This window comes from Leucoraja erinacea, chromosome 4 (genome assembly GCF_028641065.1).
Source record: "Leucoraja erinacea ecotype New England chromosome 4, Leri_hhj_1, whole genome shotgun sequence".
NCBI lineage: Eukaryota > Metazoa > Chordata > Chondrichthyes > Rajiformes > Rajidae > Leucoraja > Leucoraja erinaceus.
In genome coordinates, this window is record NC_073380.1 from 16,382,589 (window position 1) to 16,408,130 (window position 25,542).

General features: G+C 43.2%; 1 protein-coding gene across 32 annotated transcripts in view; it reads left to right on the forward strand.

The window, feature by feature from the left end:
• Positions 1-25,542, forward strand: part of clasp2 (cytoplasmic linker associated protein 2) — a 322,540-nt gene that overhangs the window by 161,203 nt on the left and 135,795 nt on the right. For 29 of the 32 annotated variants that reach the window (XM_055633767.1, XM_055633768.1, XM_055633769.1 and 26 more), the window contains 4 exons: positions 3,311-3,388; positions 4,163-4,324; positions 7,659-7,708; positions 14,058-14,222. In XM_055633767.1, the coding sequence (XP_055489742.1) occupies positions 3,311-3,388; positions 4,163-4,324; positions 7,659-7,708; positions 14,058-14,222 (455 nt within the window). The remainder of the gene's footprint in view (positions 1-3,310; positions 3,389-4,162; positions 4,325-7,658; positions 7,709-14,057; positions 14,223-25,542) is intronic. The other 3 variants (XM_055633784.1, XM_055633786.1, XM_055633788.1) reach the window with 1 other exon arrangement.

The window sequence follows — 25,542 nt, forward strand, 5'->3', positions numbered from 1 at the left end:
AGCCCCATGGTGATCGAGCACGTCCTGTCGGTGTTGGCGGCCAGGGGCTACAACGTGAGCCGCGACAATAGCTGCAATATCCAGACTGTGCAGCAGCTTGTAAAGTAGGGCTCGCTGGGGCAGACTAGTGGCATCGGCGCCTAGTTTTAAGATGAAACGACACAGAGTGCTGAAGTGCTAACTCTGCGGACTGATTCAGTCTGAAGGATCCCAACTAGAAATGCCACCTGTTCCTGTTCATCAGAGATGCAGACTTACCTGCTGAGTTACTGCAGCACTTTGTGTCGTTACTAGCATCTGCAGTTCTTGGTTTCGAACTGGTATCAAGGTGATTCTGACGCAAAAAATGTGACTTACATAAGGGTTTATGGAACGTAGTCCTTACGTAATTCGGGCAGTGTCTGCTTACCAAAGCACATGCATCGCCTAAGTGCTAGAAAGGGCAAGAAAAGCCCTGATTCCAGTTTTACCTGCTGTTAAAGCTGTGAGATCTTTATATGGTTCTTATGTAACCATGTAAAACTACTAAAACTAAATTGGATAATTATGAACAAAATGAACAACTATAAGTAAATCTTTGCAAATGTGCTTTAAATAAACAAGTAGATAGAGTAAACAAAACCAAGATCCTTAAAGAAAAACATACTGTCCTTTTGCTTCATTTTCTGCAGTCCGTGATCTCCATTGAAGTAAACTCCATTGAGTTACAGATCCTATACTCGTTCTAACCTGGCATGGGATCTGAGACCAATTCTCTTGGTTTGTTTGGCACTTGCAAAGTGACTGCATGTGCCAAGGTGCTGCTATTACTCAGAAAATTGAGGATAAAAGTGGATTTTAATATACTTCACATAACTTAAAGTTGAATATTAGGCGTGCAATCTTATGTATTCTTTGTAATAGCATAGAAAGTAAATATTTAGTTCAAAAATCAATTTTCGAAAGTGGTTCAGAAGTTCTAGATTTCACTTTTCAGCTTTGTTAATGTATTTACTGCTTCTTTAATTTGTTTCTCGCTGTAGTAGTGAGTAATGTGTAGAAGGAACGGCAGATGCTGGTATACACTGATGATAGACACAATTTGCTGGAATAACTCAGCCGGACTTGCAGCTGTCCCGCTGAGTTACTCTAACATTTTGTGTCTATCTTCCTAGTGGGTAAACTTTAAAGGGCCTGTCCCACTTTCACAACCTAATTCACAACCTTTTTTACTTGTGAATTAGGTTGTGAAAGTGGGACAGGCCCTTAAGAGAACATCAGTTTACATGTTGATTGGAAAGCTGCCATTTAAAATATATCCTGCAATACACTATCTATTAATATTTGCATTATAATTAGTAAAAACAATTTTAACTGATGATGCATAAACATTTAAGTGATAACGTTGTAAAGGATTTTACATTTTATAAAACTCACAAGTTATCTGAAAGATTAAAAAATAATATATGATTACCTGAGAAATGATGATTACAGCTAGATGTTACAGGACAAACAGGCCGTCACAGCCATGGCTATTTGCCTCTTTCTCTTAGACTGTCTTCTTTCTACCACCATCTCCTCCGAATCTCAGTATTCTCTCCCCAACAATGCTCTTTCTGGATTTCTGTTTCCCAAGTAACTTTACCGTGGGAAAACCAGTTTGTTACATCAATCTGTTACCAGCCTTCTGACTTAGCTGCCCCAAGGTAGACACGGTTATCCAGGATTCAGAATCCCTACGGCCATGGGAAACCACATTCCCCCATCTTTTGTTTGATCAGAAAGTACACTATTCTGAACAACTTAATGTCATAAAAACATACAGCGAGCAAACAGGTCCTTTGTCCACGTCGACCATCATGCCCCATCTAAACTAGTCCAACCTGCCTGTGGTTGGTTCAAATCCCTCTAAACCTGTCCAATGCATGTACCTGTCCAAATGTTTCTTAAGCGTTATGATGGCACCTGCCTCAATAATCTCCTCCTGCAGCTCATTCCATATACCTACCACCCTTTGTGTAGAAAAAGTTGCCTTTCAGGTTCCTATAAAATCTTTTCCTCCTCACTTTAAATTTATGTCTTCTGCTTCTTGATTCCCCTACTCTGGGTTAAAGACTGTGCATTTTCCTATCTATTATTCTCATGACCTTATCTGTAAGATCACTCCTCATCCTCCTGTGCTCCAAGGAATAAGGTCCTAGCTTGCACAACCCCTCCCTATAGCTCAACCTCTCCCTATAGCTCAGGCCCTGGCAGCATCCTCATAAATCTCAGCACCCTTCCAAGCAAAATATATTTTCTATAACATGGTGACCAAAATTTGAACACAATATTCTACATGTGGCCTCACCAACATCTTGTACAACTGCAACTTAACCTCCCGACTTCCACACTCAATACCCTGACTGATGAAGGCCAATGTGTCTCGAGAGGCTTGTTGACCACCCTATCTACCTGTGAAACCACTTTCAAGGAATGATGTACCTGCACACTTGGATCACTCTGCTCGACAACACTCCCAGAGCCCTGTCATTCACTGTGTAAGTCCTGCCCTGATTTGACTTTCCCAAATGCGACATCTTACACTTCTCTGTATTAAACTGCATTAACCAGTCATCACCCCACCTGCCCAACCGATTAAGATCCTGCTGCAATTTTTAACATCCATCTTTACTATCTACAATGCCACCCATTTTAGTGTCAACTTGCAAGAAAACACATTTTTTCGACCAATAATTTTTTTCTGAACTATACACTCCGCAAACTCCTATACATTCCGCAACTTTGTAAGTAATTTGACTCTGCATGTCTCAGGCCTAAATGACATGGTTACCATTGTCCATTGTTGTGTATTTTTCCATAAGTGCACATATTACAATCTTTCAATAAACATTTCAAATCAATAAAAATGTCCTTTATTGTTTCGTTGAGTTTAGTTTAGAGATGCAAAGTGGAAACAGACCCTTTGGCCCATCGAGTCTACACTGTTCATTGATCATACATTCACGCTAGTTGTATGTTATCCCCCTTTCGCATCCACTCCCTGCACACTCGTGGCAATTTACAGCAACCCATTAACCTACAAACCTGCATGCCTTAGGATTTGGGAGGAAACCGGAACATCCGGAGAAAACCCATGCCATCACAGGGATAACGTGCACACTCCACACAGATGGCCCCTATTGTCAGGATTGAACAGGATCAACCCGAAACGCCACCCATTCCTTCTCTCCTGAGATGCTGCCTGGTCCGCTGAGATACTCCAGCATTTTATGTCTACCATTGTTTCTAGTTTTGGTTAAAAGAAGCATAATTGTTGTACTTTGCCTAGGCATGTGACAGTTCTGGTCGAGACCATTAAGAAGGGCATTTCGGATGCTGATGCAGAAGCCAGACAAGAAGCTAGAAAGTAAGGAACTATTGCACTGCTGATAAGATTTTTAACCAAATTAATCTACTTGGATTTGATGAAAGCCTTTTATTGAAACGAATGATTTGTGTAAGTACATAATACAGAGAAAATTATTTTGTAAAGCGAAACTAATTTTAATCTACATTAATCTGCATTCAGTCCATTTAAATAACAATAACAGGCCACACGCAAACTGGAGGAACAGCAACTTGGATTCCAATTGTATGAACTGAAATCTCCGGTTTTAGGCAACTAACCAACAAATACCTCTCCCACCCAACTTTATCCCCCTCCCTTCAGTGTAGACCCATTTCTCCCACAACCCACCCCTCCCCCTCTCCTTTCCGCCCCCCGCGCCCCTCATTCCCTTCCTCTGACTTCAGATTTCACACATTTTCTCTCATTTTACATATACGTTTGTTCCTTTGAGAATAGTATGGGATTCAGTCATGGTACACCATCCAAAACAACCACCTTGTTAACAATCAATGTGACACATGCTGCACCGAGTGGCAATTTCGTTTTCTTAGATAGTTTTTCAGTGAATTTTAAATGAGATATGTAACATTGGAATCCGTGTTCCTATTTGAAAGACACAGGGGATATGATGCGAGAATGAAATAATCATTTCATTATTTTTCTACTGTTGAATTCAGTTTCTTGATTTTCTTTTCTCCAGTAATAAGTAGAGGATGTTGATAATACTGTTAAAAGATAAATAGCTTATGATCCTTTGAAAGACCTGAAATGTGGTTTCATTTTCTGGGTTAGAACCTACTGGAGTCTTCGGAACCATTTCCCTGGAGAGGCTGATGCATTGTACAACTCTCTGGAGCCTTCGTATCAAAAAGGTTTTCATCTGAAGAGTTCCAGCAGTGCAGCTTCGCTTCCTCATTCAGATCGATCATCTTCCAGCTCACAAGAAAGCCTTAAGTATGAAAAGATTATTTATATATATATTTTTAAATTCACTAACACTACATTATAATTTTGGAGTGACTCAAACTTTGCCCCTCAAAGACCAAGATGACTGACAATTGATTACATTTGTGTTGCATAGTTAAGTCAACTCGCTTATCAAATGGTTGTTAGGAAGGACTGATGTTTCATCCTTCAAACTCTTTTTTTCCCCATTATCAGTACGTTTTCACATTTTAAGTTTTACACTGAGAACGATGTATTTATCAGGACAACCAACCATTTTTTGAGCACACAAAAATTGACTTTAGATACAGCGCGATAAAGGCCCTTTGACCCACCGAGTCCGAGCAGACCAGCGTTCACCCCGTACACGAGCACTATCCTGCACGCTGAGGACAATTTACAATTTTACAAAGACAATTACCGAAACGAAGCAACGCACAAACCTGTACATCTTTGGGACGTGCGATGAAACCGGAGCTCCTTTAGAAAACCCACACGGTCATGGAGATTGAAGAAACTCCCAACGGACAGCACCGGTGGTTAGGATCAAACCCGGGTCTCTGGCGCTGTAAGGCAGCAACTCTACCGCTACGCCACTGTGGGTGACTTCTAAAAGAATTGTGGGGTATCTATGTCTCTAATGAAGAGGTGCCGGGATTGGAGGTCAGCACATTTCAAATCAGCCTGTATAATGAATACAGATGGAAAGTGTTCCTTTAAAACCACACTTACATACTCCATACATGTTGCCACTGTACTTCCTAATCCTTTCTTGCTTTGGTAGGTGGGAGGATTTAGAAAAGAGGAAGTTTCAAAAGCTGTAGAGAATTGCCACAGAAACCTAGTTGCTCAGATATCGATAACCAATGTGGCCTAAAGGAAAATTGGAAAAACGTTAGGGCAGCAAATATGAATGCACAATATTCGCAACAAAATCGATGAATTAATTGCACAGATACAAAACCCATGGATATTATCCGATAGCCACATGGTTACAAAATGGTTACATTTGGCAACTAAACATTCCAGGATTAGAGCATACCGCACGGAAACAGGCCCTATGAGCCAACTTGCCCATGCCAACCAAGATGTTCCATCTACATTAGTCCTACCTGCCCACGACGGATTCTCAACCATTAAAAGGATTGAGCAAAAAAAAAGATAAAGGATATCATAGAACATAGAACAGTACAAGAACAGGATGGGGTGGCGCAATGGCGCAGAGGTGTGGTTGCTGCCTTACAGCACCAGAGACCCGAGTTTGATCTTTACCACGGATGCTGTCTATTTAGAGTTTGTATGTTCACCCGGCGAACGTGCGGATTTTCTTCAGGTGCTCTGGTTTGCTTGCACATTCCGAAGATGTGCAGGTTTGTCGGTTAATAGATTCTGTAAATTGTCCCAAGTGTGTAGGACAGAACAAGTATATGGGTCAGTGCGGACTTGGTGGGCTGAAAGGCCTAGTTCCATGCTGTATCTCTGAACTAAACTAAAACGCAGGAACAGGTTCTTTAGTCCACAAAGTTTGTACTGAACATAATACCACATAATACAAACTGATCTCATCTGTCCCTACAGGATCCATGTGCCTCTGTTCCCTGCACTTCCATGTGCCTACCTAAAAGCCTCTTTGACGCCACTATCATATCCACCACCACTGGCAATGCGTTCCAGGCCCTCACCATTCTCTAGATCAGGGGTCGGCAACCTACGGCCCAAGGGCCGGATCCGTCCCGCAACCCAAAATCATCCGGCCCGCAGGCATATTTTTTTTCAATTTGTTTACGCGACGTGGGAACTGCAACCAGTCCCGGGGCAGGCGAGCTGACCTGGGTGTTCCAGCCAGTCCCAAGGCACGCAGGCGACCTGGGCTCTACAGCCAGATCTGGGGCAAGCAAGCCGACCTGGGAATTGCAGCCAGTGCAGGCGACCTGGGCTCTACAGCCAGATCTGGGGCAAGCAAGCCGACCTGGGAGTTGCAGCCAGTCCCGGGGCATGAAGGCGAACTGGGCTCTACAGCCAGATCCGGGGAAGGGGAGCCAACATGGGAACTGTAGCTAGTCCCGGGGACGCGAGCTGGTCTGGGAACTGCAGCCAGTTCCTGGGCACGCGAGGGACCTGGGAACTGCAGAAAAATTATTGAAAAACACGTGAAAACAAATGCGAAAAACAACACCAAGTGTCACACTATGGTGATAGATGTGGCCCGCCGTCCACTCACAGACATGGGTCCTGGCCCCGATGTAGAACAAGGTTGACGACCCCTGCTCTAGATTTAAAACTTGCTCCTTTCATGTCCATTAAACTTTACCTTGCTCACCTTGTAGCTATGTCCTCTAGTTTTACGCTTTTCCACCCTGGAATAAAGGTCTGACTGTTGACCATATCAATCCTTCTCATGATTTTATATACTTCTATCAAGTTTCCCCTCAACCTACAACGTTCCATAGAAAACAATCCAAGTTTATCCAATTTCCTTGTTGCTGAAACCCTCTAATCCAGGCAGCATTCTGGTAAACCTCCTCTGCACCCTCTACAAAGCCGCCACACGCTTCCTATAATGGGGCGGCCAGAACTGCAAGCAATACTCCAAATGTGGCCTAATCAAAATCTTATAGATCTGCATCTTGACTTCCTGACTCTTATATTCAATGCTCTGAGCAATGAAGGCAATCAGACCATACGCCTTTACCATCCTATCTACCTGTGCGGCTACCTTCAGTGAGCTATGAACTTGGACTCCAAGATCGCTCTGCACATCAATGCTGTTATGGTTCTTGCCATTAACTGTATACTCTCCTCTTACATTCAACCTTCTAAAGTGCAGCACCGTTCAACACCAAGAAATGAATAAAGGGTGCAATAAGGTTAATAAAGTAAAAAGGATCTTAGATTAGAAAATGAGCAGATAGAATCTATGAAACACCAAGTGCAGTAATGATTGCAGGAGCCTAATCGTCACCACGATTCAGTGAAAGCACGTCGTTTTTCCTTCCATTATTTAATATGTAAAATAATATGTGTGTTATGATTGTGTGTATAATTTGTTTGGTTGTTTTGTTGTTTGTCTTTTGCACAAAAGTCCGCGAGCATTGCCACTTTCATTTCACTGCACATCTCGTATGTGTATGTGACAAATAAACTTGACTTGACTTGACTTGACTTGTGCTGGAAGCTAAAGGTTGGTGATGGAAAACCATTTATTAATTATTTGTCAAAGATAGAGGCCCTCTCATTTTGGTAAGCTGATGGAAACAGAATGATGCATTATTGGACGAATGGGCATGCATTTTGTGTTTGTTAATGTTTTGTATAAAGGTTGATGTGACTTTTTCTTTTGTAGCCGTGCCTATCCAGCGAAGTGGTCTGTTGCAAGTGGAAGTACATCAAAAGGTTTGTATTTAAATTTAAATGTTTGGATCTTTAGAATGTTTGGGTCAGTTGACTTTGTTTAACATCTACCCTCATGCATAATCTGATGACTTGCAACACAGACTGAATATCATAGAGTGATAGAGAAAGGAAACAGTCCCTTCAGCCCACTGGGTGCATATCCACTACCCATTTAGACTAATCTTACATGTCACATTTTTACTTTTTATTTACAAGTGCATTCTGAATGAATGAAGGAATTGATTAATTAATAATTTATTGTTACATGTGACAAGTCACAGTGAAGTTCTTTGTTTTGCATGCCCAAGGTATGCAAAGAGTTGCCACATAAAGGGCACCGACAACGTTACAAAGTATCCTGCTCCCATGTGGCTCACCCTCAACAATCGACGATCGCCGCACCGACCTCGTCGATCACCTCCTCGACGACTAGCGCCCAGTCCTTTCCTGACGCCTGCGCTCCGTCGACTGGGGCTCAGGCCACGGGCTCCATCGACCAGGACTCAGGCCATGGATCTGTCGCTACCACCTAGCTTCATCGTGGTCTTCTGGAAGTCGTCTGCCGCTGCGTCCTCATGGGAGGCTTTGGAAGCGAATGGCCGATTTAGGAACGGGAAGCATGACTTTGTACAGGGCAGGACTTTTCTTTCAAACTTCATTTGAGTATTTCGATGAGGTGATGAAGGTGACTGATGAATGTTGGGCAGTGGATGTTGTCTATGTGGACTTCAGGAAGACATTTGACCATAACACGTATGGTAGGCTGATTCAAAAGATTAAGATGCAAGGTACCCACGATGATTTGGTAGTTTTGAATCGGAACATGCTTACTCAGATGGCCGAGAGTAGAGGTGTAAGGTTGCTATTCTGGCTGGATGCCTGTCACCAGCACTGTTACGGAGTGATCAATGCTGGTACCTATTTGTGATATATGTAAATAACCTGGACAGAATGTAGATGGGTTGGTTAGTAAGTTTGCAGATGACATAAAAATGAGTGGAATTGCAGACAGTGAATCTGGCTGCCAAAGGATTCAGCAGGATATATAGGTCAATTACAGATATGGGCAGAGAAACCAAGAACCAAGAAAGAATTTAATCCTGGCAAGAGTGAGCTGTAACTCCATGGGGGGGGTCAAATGCAAAGGGAAAGTACACCGTTAATAGCGGGATCCTTAACTTCATTGATATACGGAGAATCTTGAGTTTACAAGTGCATAACTCTCTGAAAGTAGCAACACAAGTAGAGTGATAAAGAACGGATATGGTATGCTTGCCTTCATCGGTCCTGGGTATTGAGTACAAGAGTCAGGAAGTCATGTTGTAGCTTTATAAAAAAATTTATTCAACCACATTTAGAGTTCTGTGTGAAGTTTTGGTTGCCCCATTACGGGAAAGATATGGGGACATTGGCGAGGATGCAGGGGAGGTTTGCTAGGCTGTTGCCTTGATTAGAGGATATTAGTGTAAGGAGAGATTTGATAAACTTGAATTATTTTCTCTGGAGCTTCAGAGAACCCGTTAGGCCTGATTCACCTGCCGGAGACCAGGGATTTGTGCGCCACGGACGGAGGATTCGCACTGTAGGCCCGACATGCCTGCCGCAAACGGAGGGCCCACGTCACAGACCTGAACCTGCCCGGAAGGCACAGCTCGCCCGCCGCGGATCAAGGACCCACACCGCGGATCGGGATCCCACCTGGGTGGCCTGGCCCACCCGCCTAGACTGGAAAGAGTCTGACAGAAGGCCTGTAAGCAGAGGAGTGGGTCGACGGAGGCCCTGCAACAGCCTGATGCTAGGCTGGACCAGGCCCCGATCCAAGAGGCTGAGTGTGTGGACCGGACGTGGCCAGCAGCGGCGGAGGACACCACTGCCACGCTTGTCCAGGCCAGGACTGTGAACTTGGTGCTGACATTATATGGAAAATGAATTTCACTATGTAATGTTTATTTGCACATGTGGCAATAATTATCCATTGAACCATTGAGGCAGAGGGCAGACATGATGTGAGTGAGCAACATTCCAAATATTTATAACAATATTTAAAAGGCGTTTAACAAGGTTGATGGATAAGAAAGGTTTCGAGGAATATGGGCTAAATGAGGGCAGGTGGGACTAATATAGATGGGGTATCTTGGTCGGCATGGGCAAGTTGGGCTAAAGGGCATGTTTCCATGCTATGTGATTCTATGACTAATTTAATTTCTCCCCAACTCTCAGCTTTAGCTGATTTCTGTGCTTAGACCCCGAAGTTGTTGAGCTACATCGTTATTTTTCCCCTCACATGATTTCATAAAATTGATTGATTTGTTACCAAAATTCAGCTCTGATGATCTCAGACCATGACACAATGAACACCATTTTACTTGCTCACCTGTGTCCCTTTGCAGCTTGCAGCTTCAATTTACTGTGTAGTAGTCCAACCTAGTGGCATTGGCAACCGAGGAACAGTGTTCCTGCATCTATGTAAATTATTGGGAGTGGAGCAAAAATCTGCAGCCATTTTACAATGTTTCGTGTGACAAACACCACACCTTGCAATTGTGTTTCATTGGCTGACTATCCGTTCATATTCATCTGATTGCTCAGACACACCATCCCTAATAAGTGATTCTAGTAACGTAATCACTGTGGAAGCTACGTGAATTTGGGAAATGGATATATATTACAATTTTTCAAAACAAAATCTAAATCAGGATTATTGCCTATCATCTTCTATGGTAAGTATTAAGGTCGAAGAGATGCTAAGGTACAATTGTCTATGAAGGTAGACAAATCTCCCGGACCTGATCAGATATATCCGAGGACATTGTGGGAAACTAGAGAGAAAATTGCGGAAAGTTAAATTTACGAGTCATTGTTAAATACAGGAGAGGTGCGGGAAGACTGGAGGGTGGCAGATGTTATGCCTCTATTCAAGAAGGGCTGCATGGAAAATGCTGGGAACTATAAGCCAGTGAGCTTAATATCTTATATTTACTTGATTGAAAATCCAAATGGCACAGGTTCACCTGCCATTTGCTTTGTAGTGTTTAGCTCTCAACTACATTTCGTACTTGGCTGCATACTTCTCAATGTACATCTGCTTCTCAAGCAAATGTTGCAATTGGCCACCGATCCTTGTGATTCGCTATATGCTTCCTTCTGGTTTAAATGCTTAACCAACATCCTCGCTCTATTTCTGCCATCCAACCAATCTCTTATCATGATAATAATTTCCATTTGTTGCATTTATTTTGATTTTATTTAACATCTTGTATTCATACAGTCTGAAGAAGGGTCTCGACCCGAAACGTCACTCATTCCTTCTGCCCAGAGAAGCTGCCTGTCCCGCTGAGCTACTCCAGCAATTTGTGTCTATCTTCAGTGTAAACCAGCATCTGCAGTTCCTTCCTACATATCTTATATTTTTAATTGGATTCAGTGACGTAAGAAAATTTTGTATATAATATCCTGTTCACCTCCATCTAAAAATCTTGTGAAACAAGCCTTCACCTAAATAAATTCACATTGATATTTACTAATCAGCTCAAGTTACTCTGAAGAGCTCAATCATCCTCTCCATAATTATAGCCTCTTAAAATATTTCCACAACAAATGTTCAACTATAGATTTATAACGTCCTGCTTTAAAAAATATATATCCTAGCACTGACATAAGATCCATGGCATTTAAAACCAAGGTTCTGCAGGATTTCATGGTACAATTGGAGTGGCAGTAATGAGAGGCACTTTAATAGCTACTAAAATACCCATTGATGACAATGGTATTCAGAAAGACTAGAGATTTTCAGAAGGACTTCGACAAGGTGCCGCATGTCAGGCTGCTCGGTAAGATGATAGCCCATGGTATTAAAGGGAAGATACTAGCGTGGATAGCGGGTTGGCTGGATGACAGAAGGCAAAGAGTTTCAATAAAAGGCGCCTTTTCAGGTTGGCTGCCAGTGACTAGTGGAGTTCCGCAAGGGTTGGTGCTGGAGCCGCTTCTCTTCACTTTGTATATAATTGATTTGGATAAGGGGTTGAAGGCTTTATGGCCACGTTTGCAGATGATACTAAGATAGGTGGAGGGGCAGGCAGTGTAGAGGAAGGAAGGACTCTGCAGAACAGCTTGGACAGGTTAGGAGAGTGCGCAGAAGAGTGGCAGATGTAATTCATCACAGCAAAGTGCGGAGTCATGCATTTTGGTAATAAGAATAAAGGCATGGATTATTTTCTAAATGGAGAGAGAATCCCGAAATCGGAAGTGCAAAGGGACTTGGGAGTGCTTGTGCAGGACTCCCAAAAAGTTAATTTGCAAGTCGAATCCGTAGTAAGGAACGCAAATTCAATGCTAGCATTTATATCATGAGGACTGGAATAGAAAAACAGAGAAGTAATGCTGAGACTCTATAAGGTGCTGGTCAAGCTGCATTTGGAGTATTGTGAGCAAACTTGGGTCCCATATCTGAGGAAGGATGTGCTGGCTCTGGAGTGGGTCCACAGGAGGTTTACAAGAATGATTCCAGGAATTTGTGGGTTAGCATATGATGAGCGTTTGGCAGCACCGGGCCTCTACCTTGCGGATGACACAAAGCTGTGTGGCTGTTTGCGGATGACACAAAGCTTGTGGCATTGTGAGCTGCGACGAGGATGCTAGGAGGCTGCAGGGTGACTTGAATAGGTTGGGTGAGTGGGCAGATGCAGTATAATGCGGATAAATGTGAGGTATCCACTTTGGTGGCAAGAACTAGAAGGCAGATTATTATCTGAATGGTGTCAGATTAGGAAAAGGGGAGGTGCAACGAGACCTAGGTTCCCTGGTACATCAGTCACTGAAAGTAAGCATGTAGGTACAGCAGGCAGTGAATAAATGACTTGTTGACATTCATAGTGAGAGGATTTGAGTTTAAGAGCAAGGAGGTCCTATTGCGTTTGTGCAAGGCCCTGGTGAGACCGCACCTGGAGTATTGTGTGCAGTTTTGGTCTCCTAATTTGAGGAAGGACATTATTGCTATCGAGGGAGTGCAGCGTAGGTTCATCAGATTAATTCCTGGGATGGCAGGACTGACATATGATGAAAGAATGGGTCGACTGGGCTTGTATTCACTGAAATTTAGAAGGATGAGAGGGCATCTCATAGAAACATATACAATTCTTAATGGATTGGACAGGCTAGGTGCAGGGAAAATGTTCCCTATTTTGGGGGAGTCCAGAACCAGGGGTCACAGTTTAAGAATGAGGGGTAGGCCATTTAGAACTGAGATGAGGAAAACCCTTTTCACCCAGAGAGTTGTGAATTTGTGGAATTATCTGCCACAGAAGGCAGTGGAGGCCAATCCACTGGATGTTTTCAAGAGAGAGTTGGATATAGCTCTTCGGGCAAATGGAATCAGAGGTTATGGGGAGAAAGCAGTAAAAGCAGCCATGATCATATTAAATAGTGGCACTGGCTCGAAGGGCCAAATGGCATACTCCTGCACCTATTTTCTATGTTTCCATGTCTATGTTACTTTGTGGACTGTAGAAGGTTGAGGGTTGGGGATCTCATTGAAACTTAGAAAATAATGAAAGGCAAAGGTAGTGTGGATGTGGAAAGGATATTTCCACTGGTGGGAGAGCCTAGGACCAGAGGCCATAGCATCTGAGTTAAAGGGTACTCTTTTAGAAAGGTGAGTAGGAACTTCTTTAGTCAGAGGGTAATTAATCTGTGGAACTCATTGCCACAGAGGGCTGTTGAGGCCTAGTCAGTGGATATTTTTAAGCCAGAGATAGACAAATTCCTGATGAGAATGGGTGTCAAGGGTTACGGGGAGAAGGTAGGAAAATGGGATTAGGAGGCAGAGAACAGCCATGATTGAATGGCGGAGTAGACTCGATGGACCGAATGGCCTAATTCTACTCCTATAACTTGTGAACTGAAACATTTGAAATAGCGTAACATTTGAAACATTGAAACATTTGAAATCGAGGACCAAAGGATATAGATTTAAGGTGAAGGGGAAAAGAATTAATAGGAATCTGAGGGGTAACCTTTTCACACAAAGGATGGTGGGTGTATGGAACAAGCTGCCATAGGAGGAGGTTGAGGCAAGGACTATCCCAATGTTTTAAGAAACAGTTAGACAGGTACATGGATATGACAGGTTTGGAAGAATATGGGCCAAACGCGGGCAGGTGGGACTAGTGTAGCTGGGACATGTTGACCAGTGTGGGCAAGTTGGGCCAAAGGGCCTGTTATCACACTGTATCACTCTACGACTAAGATGTTGGCTTTTTTTTCTCCACGGTTAAGAGCCATTGTTGAAATTAGTTATTTTTTACCAATACCTATAAAAAAAATTGAATCAACTCTTTTCCCGGTTTGTTAGGTCCAAGTACAAAGTGTGTAGCTACTCCTGGTGGTTTGCAGCGCTCTAGAAGTGACGTAGATGTTAATGCTGCTGCATCTGCAAAATCACGGCACACCACTGGGCAGTCAGGGGCGAGCCGCTTAACTGCGTCCAATGCACCTGCAGCTGCTTTTTCTTCACTCGGTAAGATTGATTAAATGATTTAACACCAAAGTTCTTTCTCCCATGTTGCAGATGATGGAAAGTTTGCTTCTGATACTCCAAGCCATCACTGCTTAAAATAATGTATTGTCGTCTTTATCAAATGTTAGGTTTCTTTCTGTCTCAGTACTAATAATATTTGGAAAACAGTAACAAGACCAATATCCTCACCGGGAGGTTTGTTGACGAGCTGGGCAGTCCTGGGGGTTGAAGCAGAAAGGAGAAAAACTTAGTTGGAACTCAGGGGTTGAAGTGAAGGAGAATTTAGAAGGCAAGAAAGATGAAATGATTCAGGACAATGATAACCAGAGTCACCAAGAAAGGGCAGAATGTACAAGAGAAAATGCACCAGTAAATAAAGTCAGAGTTAGGAAAAATGCTGAGATAAAATTGAAGGTAAAAAAAACAAAAATGAATGGGAAACACATTTCACACTAGCTATGTCAGCGTAAGAATTATACTGGGGTCAGTCTACAGACATTAATTAACAACCATGATTGACACAAAATGCTGGAGTGACTCAGTGGGACAGGCAGGATCTCTGGAGAGAAGGAATGGGTGATGTTTCGGGTCCAGACCCTTCTTCAGACTGAGAGTCGGGGAAAATGAAACGAGAGGTTTGGACCGCAATAGAGAGAGATATAAAACAAAGAAATTAAAGGTATGCAAAAAAAGCAACGATGATCAAGGAAACAGTCCATTGTTAGCTGTGGGCGAGTTGAAAATGTGTTACACAGACAATGAAACTCACCAGGACCACAGGGAAACTGGTACAACTACTAGGTCGGGGGAGGAATGGAGAGAGAGGGGATGTAAGGATTACTTGAAGTTAGAGAAATCAATATTAACAACTATGTTTGATTTCTTATGATGTATATCAAAGCAGAGCGAGCATGGTGATAAGGTTGATGAATTGTGAGTACAGATAGAAAATGATGTGATGACAATAACAGGAACTTGGATCAAAAATAGGCAGCACTGGGTGTAACCATGTCAAATGCCTTGCTGAAATCCATATATACATCTACAGCTCTACTTTTATTGACCATTTTGGTCACATCTTCAAAAAACTCCATCAGATTTGTGAGACACGATCTCCCAAATATAAAACCATGCTAACTATCCTTAATCAGCCCATGTCTATCTAAATGCATGTATATCTAATCCCCCAGAATCTCTTGTAACTTTATGACTACTGATGTTAGGTTCAATGGCCTGGAGTTCCCGGGGCTTTCCTTGCAGCCCTTCTGAAAATGAGGCACAACATTTGCCAATCTCCACTCTTCCAGCACCTCACCCGTATGTAATGATGATTCATCAAACAGGGCGCCTCGCTAGATTCTCAGAGTGTCCTCGGATATATCTGATCAGGCCCGGGAGATTTATCTACCTTCATGCGCATTAGGACCTTCAACACCTCCTAGACCATAATATTGACTGCCCTCATTGACTGCACTGTTCCCTGACCCTCGTGTCTTTCTCCAGGGTAAAAGCAGAGGAGAAATGCTCATAGTGGTTCTTGCCCATCCCCTGTTCCTTCACACAGATTTGACCGTTTTGATTCCTGACCGGCCCATCACTGGTTATCCTTTGTCCCTTCATGCGCTTCTCTTGGGATTATCCCTAATATTGTCTGCCTGAACTACATTGCCCTCCATCATGTTTGGCACAAAGACCCATCATTTATTTATTTGCCTCTGTGCTCTACAATTTGAGATTTGTAATAGAAACAATCACATGTGGTTAAAGTTCACATTGTCAGATTTTAATAAAGGCCATTTTTACACATTTTGGTTTCACCATGTAGAAATGACAGCAGTGATTATACATAGTCCCCCCCATTTCAGGGCACCATAATGTTTGGGACACAGCAAAGTCATGTAAATGAAAATAGTCATGTTTAGTATTTTGTTGCATATCCTTTGCAAGCAATGACTGCTTGAAGCCTGAGATTCATGGACATCACCAGTTGCTGGGTGTCTTCTCTGGTGATGCTCTGCCAGGCTTGTATTGCAGTCATCTTTAGCTTATGCTTGTTTTGGGGGCTTGTCCCCTTCAGTTTTCTCTTCAGCATATAAAAGGCATGCTCAATTGGGTTCAGATCGGGTGATTGACTTGGCCACTCAAGAATTTACCATTTTTTTGCTTTGAAAAACACCTTTGTTGCTTTCGCAGAATGTTTAGGATCATTGTCTTGCTGTAGAATGAACTGCCGGCCAATGAATTTTGAGGCATTAGTTTGAACTTGAGGAGATAGGATGTATCTATACATTTCAGAATTCATTATGCTACTACCATCGGTAGTTGTATCATCAATGAAGATAGGTGAGCCAGTACCTTCAGCAGCCATACATGCCCAGGCCATAACACCCCCACCACTGTGTTTCACAGATGAGGTGGTATGCTTTGGATCTTGGGCAGTTCCTTCTCTCCTCCATACTTTGCTCTTGCCATCATTCTGATATGTTATTCTTCGTCGCATCTGTCCACAAGACCTTTTTTCCAGAACTCTTTTAAGGACTTCTTGGTAAACTGTAACCCGACCATCCTATTTTTGTGGCTAACCAGTGGTTTGCATCTTGCAGTGTAGCCTCTCTATTTCCGTTCATGAAGTCTTCTGCGGACAGTGATCTTTGCCAAATCCACACCTGACCCCTGAAGAGTGTTTCTGATCTGTCGGACAGGTGTTTGGGGATTTTTCTTTATTATAGAGAGAATTCTTCTGTGGAGGTCTTCCTTGGCCTGCCAGTCCCTTTGTGATTAGTAAGCTCACCAGTACTCTCTTTCATCTTAATGATGTTCCAAGCAGTAGGTTTTGGGAAGCCAAAGGTTTGCTGATGTCTCTAACAGTTTTATTCATGTTTCTCAATCTCATAATGGCTTCTTTGACTTTTATTGGCACAACTTTGGTCCCCATGTTAATAAACAGCAATAAAAATTTCCAAAGGTGATGGAAAAACTGGAGGAAAGACTAGGTGCTGAGCGCTCTCTTATACCTGAATTAAGGAGGCATTTAAACACACCTGAGCAATTACAAACACCTGTGAAGACATGTGTCCCAAACATTATGGTGCCCTGAAATGGGGGGACCATGTATAAACACAGCTGTAATTTCTACATGGTGAAACCAAAATGTGTAAAAATAACCTTTAATAAAACCTGACAATGTGCACTTTAACCACATGTGATTTTTTTCTATTACAAATCTCAAATTATGGAGTACAGAGGCAAATAAATAAATGATGGGTCTTTGTCACATCACAAACATTATGGAGGGCACTGTATCTCCTGTCCCCTTTTAGCCGTCCTGATTTCCTTTTTAGCGTGCTCCTCAATTCTCGATACTCCACCAGGGATATAGTTGATCGCACCTGCTTATACCTACCCATGCCTCCTTCTTACTCTTGACCAAAGCTTCAATTTCTCTTATCATCCAAGTTTCTTTCCATCCACCTGCCTTGCCCTTCACTCTGACAGGAACATGTACATCCTGGACTCTTGTCAGCACAATTTTAAATACATTCTTCTTTTTTCTGTACGTTTCCTTCAGCCAACTTGCTCCAATCAACATGAGCGAGTTCTTGTCTAATACTTTCAAAGTTGGCCTTGCCCCAATTTAGGTTTTTAACTCATGGGTCTGCTCTGTCTCTATCCATATTTATTTTAAACCTAGTTGAATAGTGGTGGTTGGTCCCAAAAGGCTCATCCACGAACACATCATCCACTTGCCCCTCCCAATTTCCTAAGATTAGATCAAGCATTGCCCTCTCCCTTGTGGGACCCTCTACATATTGCCTGTGGGAACTTTCTTGAAGACATTTGACAAATTTTTCCTCATCTGAACCTTTTGCACTATGACATTCAGTTAATATTGGGAAAGTTAAAATCCCCTACTATGCCAACCTTATTAATCCTGCATCTGCTGCTTTCCACAATATTGGTTCCCTCCAGCTAAGGGGCAACACATCCCCCTTCCCTAGAAGACATCCCAATGGTCCAGAATTATGAATCCCTGCCCCCGACACCAACTCCTCAGCCCCATATTCATCTCCCCATCTTTTTGTTCCTACCCTCACTTGCATTGTGGCATTGGAAGCAATCCAGAGATCACTACCCTGGAAGTCCTGCTTTTTAACCTTTTACCTAACTCTCAATGCCGATATCAAAGTACCTCATCTTACCTATATCATTTGTGCCAACATTTACAACAACCTCCGGCTGCCCATCCTCCTCCTTGAGGATGTCATGCAGCTGCTTCGAGATATCCTAGACCATGGCACATCCTCCTGGAGTCTCGATTATTGCCACAGAATCCTGTCCACACCCCTAACTAAAGAGTTCCCTACCACTTTGTCTCTGCCCGACAATACTCTCCCCTGCTGGGCCTCAGAGCCAGGCTTGGTGCCACATTCCTGCCTGGTACTGCTGCTCAACCTGTAGACGTCTATATGGATTTCACTAAGGCAGGGTTCCGCTTGTTAGGCTGCCCTTGATGGATAGATCACATGGGATCCAAGGAGATCTAGCCGACTGGGTGGAAAATTGGCTTCATGAAATGAAGTGGAGGGTGATGGTGGCCCTGTTTTTCGGGATGGAGGCCTGTGGTGTGCCTCACGATTTGTTCTTGGGCTCATTGCTGTTTGTCATCTATATCAAAGATTTGGACGAGAACGTACAAGGCATGATTAGAAAGTTTGCAGTGGTCACAAAATGCTGGAGTAACTCAGCGGGATAGGCAGCATCTCTGAAGAGAAGGAATGGGTGATTTTATGGGTCGAGACCCTTCTTCAGACTGAGAGTTAGGGGAGAATGAGTCTAGAGATATGGAGGGGTGCGGTGTGAAAACGACAGAACAAAGCAGATAATGTTAAGGAAATGTAGAATGGTTCATTGTCAGCTGAGGGAAAGGTGACAAGGAGTCATACAATCAATAATATTTATAAGAAAGACAGTGAACGTCAGAGAACGAGGGTGGGGGAGGAACAAAGAGAGGGAAAGCCAGGGTTACTTTAGGTTAGAGAAATTAATATTCATACCATGTGGTTGTAAGCTGCCCAAGCGAAGTGGATGGTATTGCAGATAGCGAAGATGGTTTTCAAAAATTGTAGCAGGATCTTGATCGGTTGGGCAAGTGGGCTGAGGTTAACGGAGTTTAATACAGAGAAGTGCAAGGTGTTGTATTTTGGGAAGCCTAAACTATAGGCTCTACTCAGTGAATGGTCGGGCTCTGGAGAGGTTTGTAGAGCACATGAATCTAGGAGTACAGGTACATATTTCCTTGAAGGTGGAGTTGCAGCTAGATAGGGTGGTCAAGAAGGCTTTCAGCGTATCAGTCAGAGTATTGCATATAGAAATTGGGATGTTATGTTACAGTTGTACAATACATTGGTGAGGCCACATTTGGAGTATTGTACTCATTTTTAGTCTCCCTGTTGTAGGAAAGATATTGTTAAGCTGGAAAGGGTGCAGAGAAGATTTATGAAGATGCTGTCAGGACTCAGGGGCCTGAGCCATATTTTGGGAGAGGTTGAACTGGCTAGGATTTTATTCCTTGGAGCGCAGGAGGATGATGGGTTTTTTTATATCGGTGCATAAAATCATGAGAGGTCTAGATAGGGTTATTGCACAGTCTTTTACCCAGAGTAGGAGAATCAAGAACTTGAGTGCATAGGTTTAAGGTGAGAGGGGAAAGATTTAATAGGAGCCTGAGGGCAACTTTTTTAATACAAACATGAGTGGGTACATGGAACTGGCTGCCAGAGGAGGTAGTTGAGGTAGGTAATTTCACAATGTTTAAAAGGACAGGTACATGGATAGGGCAGGTTTAGAAGCGTTTGGTTCAAACGCAGGTAGATGGGACTATTGTAGCTGGAGCATGTTGGTTGGTGTGGGCAAGTTGGGCCGAAGGGCCTGTTTCCATGTTGAATCACTCTGTGACAGCTATTCCCTCCTCAACCTTTTTGATTATATCTTCAAAAAACTCAGATTTGTGAGACACAATCTCCCACGTACAAAACCATGCTGACTATCCCTAATCAGCACTTGTCTAACAGAATACTCTAATAACTTTCCAACCTTAGATGTCAGACTTACTGGCCTACAGTTCCCAGGCTTTTCTTTGAAGCCCTTCTTAAAAAAGCGGCACAACATTTGCCATGTTACAGTCTTCTGTATTTAATTATGACTCAAATCTCACCCAAGGCACCTGGCATTTCTGCCCTCGCTTTCCAAAGTGTCTCTGGATATATCTGATCAAGCACGGGAGATTTGTCTACTTTCATAGATGTTAGGATGTTCAACACCTCCTCAACTGTAATTTTGACTGCTCTCAAGACACTTGCATTGACTGCCTCAAGTTCTGCCTCCACCGTAAAAACAGATGAGAAATGCTCATTGACGACCTTGCCCATCTCCTGCGGCTCCATACAGAGAAGATGTCTTTGATTCCTGAGGGGCCCCGTTCCCTCTCTGGTGACCCATTTTCCCTTGATGAACATAACATCTCTTGGGGATTATCCTGAATATTATTTGCCAGAGCTATCTCCTGTCCCCTTTTTAACCTCCTGATATCCTTCTTTAGCACACTTCTCAGTTCCCAAAACTTCTCCAGGGATACACCTGATTCTCTCTGCCTATACCTGGCCCATGCCTCTTTCTTACCCTTAACCAGAGCCTCAATTTCTCTTGTCATCCAAGATTCCTTACGCCCACCTGCCTTGACTTTCTCTAAACAGGAACAGGAATACCCTGAATTCTTGTCAACACACTTGTAATAAAGGTTAATGATGATTATGGTCAGCATGGACTTTATGGGCCGAAGGGTCTGTCTCCTTGCAGTACGTCTAAATATCTGCAAGCAGTCCCTTCCTGATTCCAACTGCATCTGTGAAAGGTTCTCTTTGTGTTACTCATAATTTCTGCCCCTGTGTTCTCTAAGTTTGATTCTCACTCTCCCCCTTCAGCCTTTTATCAAAGGAAACAGCTTGCCACTCTGTCTAATTTCTCTTCTAGTACATTACCAGGCAGGTGGGGCTAGTGCAGATGGGGCATGTTGGTCGGCGGGGGCAAGTTGGGCCGATGGGCTTGCTTCCACTGTATGACTCTAGTTCTATGTTACCCCACTTTCTCATCCACTCCCTACTAGGGGCAATTAACCACCAGATTCGCACATACCAGAGGAAACACATGCGTTCACATGGAGAAATGTGCAAACTCCACACAGACATCGCCCAAGGTCAGAATCAAACCTGGGCCTCTGGAGCTGTGAGCATGGGCACTATTGGCATCACTTGGTATGGACAAGGTGGGGCGAAAAGGCCCATTTCTGTGCAGAATGAGGGAAGGGGTGAGGGAAAAGAATCTTGGGGGAGATAGGAGAAAATGGAAGACAATTGGAGAGAGAGAGGAAGGCAAAGGAGAGTGGTAAATTAGAAATTAGCATGAATAAGAGGGAGGACAGTGTTGAGACGGAGGAGTAGATGATGGCCTGGGCAAGGGAGTGGTGAGAAAGGGTACAGGTGAGTGGGGAAAGTGACAGTAACTGTGGGTAAGAGGAAAGCCTACATGAAAGGAGAGGGGGGGGAAAGGGGAGAGGGGTGGATGAAGGGTGAAGGAGAGGAGAAACAGTCTGGAAGGTGTGAGTTGTGTGTTTGTCTGACTCTATGTGCTTGTGATGCTGCATGATTTTTTTTTATTGTGCCTGTAGCTCAAAGTACTTGCACACGTGTCAATAAACTGAACTTAAAGATTGCTTTGGACCCGTGACTAGTGGAGTGCTTCAGGTCAGGCACCATTGCTGTTTGTCATTAATCTCAACGATCTGGATGCGAATGTACAAGGCCTACTTAGTAATTTGCAGATGACACAAAAATAGATGATATCGTAGATAGTGAAGAAAGTTATCAGCAACTACAGCGGAATCTTGATCAGCTGGGTAAGTTTGCTAAGAAATGGCAAGTGGAGTTTAATTCAGATAAATATGAACTGTTGGGAAGTCAAATCAGGATAAGATTTGATAAGATAAGAGTGAACAGTTGGGCTATGGCAAGTGTTGTAGAGCAGGTCGAGGAGTACAAGTACATTGTTCGCTGAAAGTTGCAACAAGAAGATAGGATGGTGAAAAAGGTTTTTGGCATGCCTGTCTTCAGCAGTCAGTGCTTAGCGTATTGAATTTAAATATTTATGTTGCAGTCATAGAAGACGTTAGCAAGACTGCAATTGCAGTATTTTGTTCAGATTTACAAGGATGTGCCAGGATTCAAGGGACTGAAAGAGCAGGACTTGGACCATCAGGTGATCATACAGAGGTGTATAAAATCATGAGGGGTACATACAGGGTTACTGAACATGGTATTTGTCTCAGAATTGGGGAATCAAGAACTTGTGGGCAGAGGTTTAAGGTGAGAGGAGAAAGATGAGAACCCAATGAGCAACTTTTTCATGTAAAAAAGGGCGTCACAGTGGTGCAGAGGTAGAGTTGCTGCCTTACAGCACCTGAGACCTGGGTGCGATCCTGACTACAGGTGCTTTCTGTACGGAGTTTGCACGTTCTCCCCATGACCGCGTGAGTTTTCTCGGGATGCGCCGGCTTTCAAAGACATGCAGTTTTGTAGGTTAATTGGGCTTCTGTAAATTGTCCCTAATGTGTAGAAACGTAGAACCATAGAAATTAGGTGCAGGAGTAGGCCATTCGGCCCTTCGAGCCTGCACCGCCATTCAATATGATCATGGCTGATCATCCAACTCAGTATCCCGTACCTGCCTTCTCTCCATACCCTCTGATCCCCTTAGCCACAAGGGCCACATCTAACTCCCTCTTAAATATAGCCAATGAACTGGCCTCAACTACCCTCTGCGGCAGAGAGTTCCAGAGATTCACCACTCTCTGTGTGAAAAATGTTCTTCTCATCTCGGTTTTAAAGGATTTCCCCCTTATCCTTAAGCTGTGACCCCTTGTCCCGGAATTCCCCAACATCGGGAGCAATCTTCCTGCATCTAGCCTGTCCAACCCCTTAAGAATTTTGTAAGTTTCTATAAGATCCCCTCTCAATCTCCTAAATTCTAGAGAGTATAAACCAAGTCTATCCAGTCTTTCTTCATAAGACAGTCCTGACATCCCAGGAATCAGTCTGGTGAACCTTCTCTGCACTCCCTCTATGGCAATAATGTCCTTCCTCAGATTTGGAGACCAAAACTGTACGCAATACTCCAGGTGTGGTCTCACCAAGACCCTGTACAACTGCAGTAGAACCTCCCTGCTCCTATACTCAAATCCTTTTGCTATGAAAGCTAACATACCATTCGCTTTCTTCACTGCCTACTGCACCTGCATGCCTACTTTCAATGACTGGTGTACCATGACACCCAGGTCTCGCTGCATCTGCCCTTTTCCCAATCGGCCACCATTTAGATAATAGTCTGCTTTCCTGTTTTTGCCACCAAAATGGATAACCTCACATTTATCCACATTATACTGCATCTGCCAAACATTTGCCCACTCACCCAGCCTATCCAAGTCACCTTGCAGTCTCCTAGCATCCTCCTCACAGCTAACACTGCCCCCCAGCTTAGTGTCATCTGCAAACTTGGAGATATTGCCTTCAATTCCCTCTTCCAGATCATTAGTATATATTGTAAATAGTTGGGGTCCCAGCACTGAGCCTTGCGGTACCCCACTAGTCACTGCCTGCCATTGTGAAAAGGACCCGTTTACTCCTACTCTTTGCTTCCTGTTTGTCAGCCAGTTCTCTATCCACATCAATACTGAACCCCCAATGCCGTGTACTTTAAGTTTGTATACTAATCTCTTATGTGGGACCTTGTCGAAAGCCTTCTGGAAGTCCAGATATACCACATCCACTGTTTCTCCCCTATCCACGCTACTAGTTACATCCTCGAAAAATTCTATAAGATTCGTCAGACATGATTTACCTTTCGTAAATCCATGCTGACTTTGTCCAATGATTTCACCACTTTCCAAATGTGCTGCTATCCCATCTTTAATAACTGACTCTAGCAGTTTCCCACTACCGATGTTAGACTAACTGGTCTGTAATTCTCCGTTTTCTCTCTCCCTCCCTTCTTAAAAAGTGGGGTTACGTTTGCTACCCGCCAATCCTCTGGAACTACTCCAGAATCTAAAGAGTTTTGAAAGATTATTACTAATGCATCCACTATTTCTGGAGCTACTTCCTTAAGTACTCTGGGATGCAGCCTATCTGGCTCTGGGGATTTATCGGCCTTTAATCCATTCAATTTACCCAACACCACTTCCTGCCTAACCTGGATTTCACTCAATTCCTCCAACTCCTTTGACCCGCGGTCCCCTGCTATTTCTGGCAAATTATTTATGTCTTCCTTAGTGAAGACGGAACCAAAGTAGTTATTCAATTGGTCCGCCATATCCTTGTTCCCCATGATCAACTCACCTGTTTCTGACTGCAAGGGACCTACATTTGTTTTAACTAATCTCTTTTTTTTCACATATCTATAAAAACATTTGCAGTCAGTTTTTATGTACCCTGCCAGTTTTCTTTCATAATCTATTTTTCCTTTCCTAATTAAGCCCTTTGTCCTCCTCTGCTGGTCTCTGAATTTCTCCCAGTCCTCCGGTATGATGCTTTTTCTGGCTAATTTGTACGCATCATCCTTCGCTTTGATACTATCCCTGATTTCCCTTGTTATCCACGGATGTACTACCTTCCCTGATTTATTCTTTTGCCAAACTGGGATGAACAATTTTTGTAGTTCATCCATGCAGTCTTTAAATGTCTTCCATTGCATATCCACCGTCAACCCTTTTAGAATTAATTGCCAGTCAATCTTGGCCAATTCATGTCTCATACCCTCAAAGTTACCTTTCTTTAAGTTCAGAACCATTGTTTCTGAATTAACAATGTCATTCTCTATCCTAATGAAGAACTCAACCATATTATGGTCACTCTTGCCCAAGGGGGCACGTACAACAAGATTGCTAACTAACCCTTCCTCATTACTCAATACCCAGTCTAAAATAGCCTGCTCTCTCGTTGGTTCCTCTACATGATTTAGATAACTATCCCGCATACATTCCAAGAAATCCTCTTCCTCAGCACCCCTGCCAATTTGATTCACCCAATCTATATGTAGATTGAAGTCATCCATTATAACTGTTTTGCCTTTGTCGCACGCATTTCTAATTTCCTGTTTGATACCATCTCCAACTTCACTGCTACTGTTAGGTGGCCTGTACACAACACCCACCAGCGTTTTCTGCCCCTTAGTGTTTTGCAGCTCTACCCATACTGATTCCACATCCTCCAAA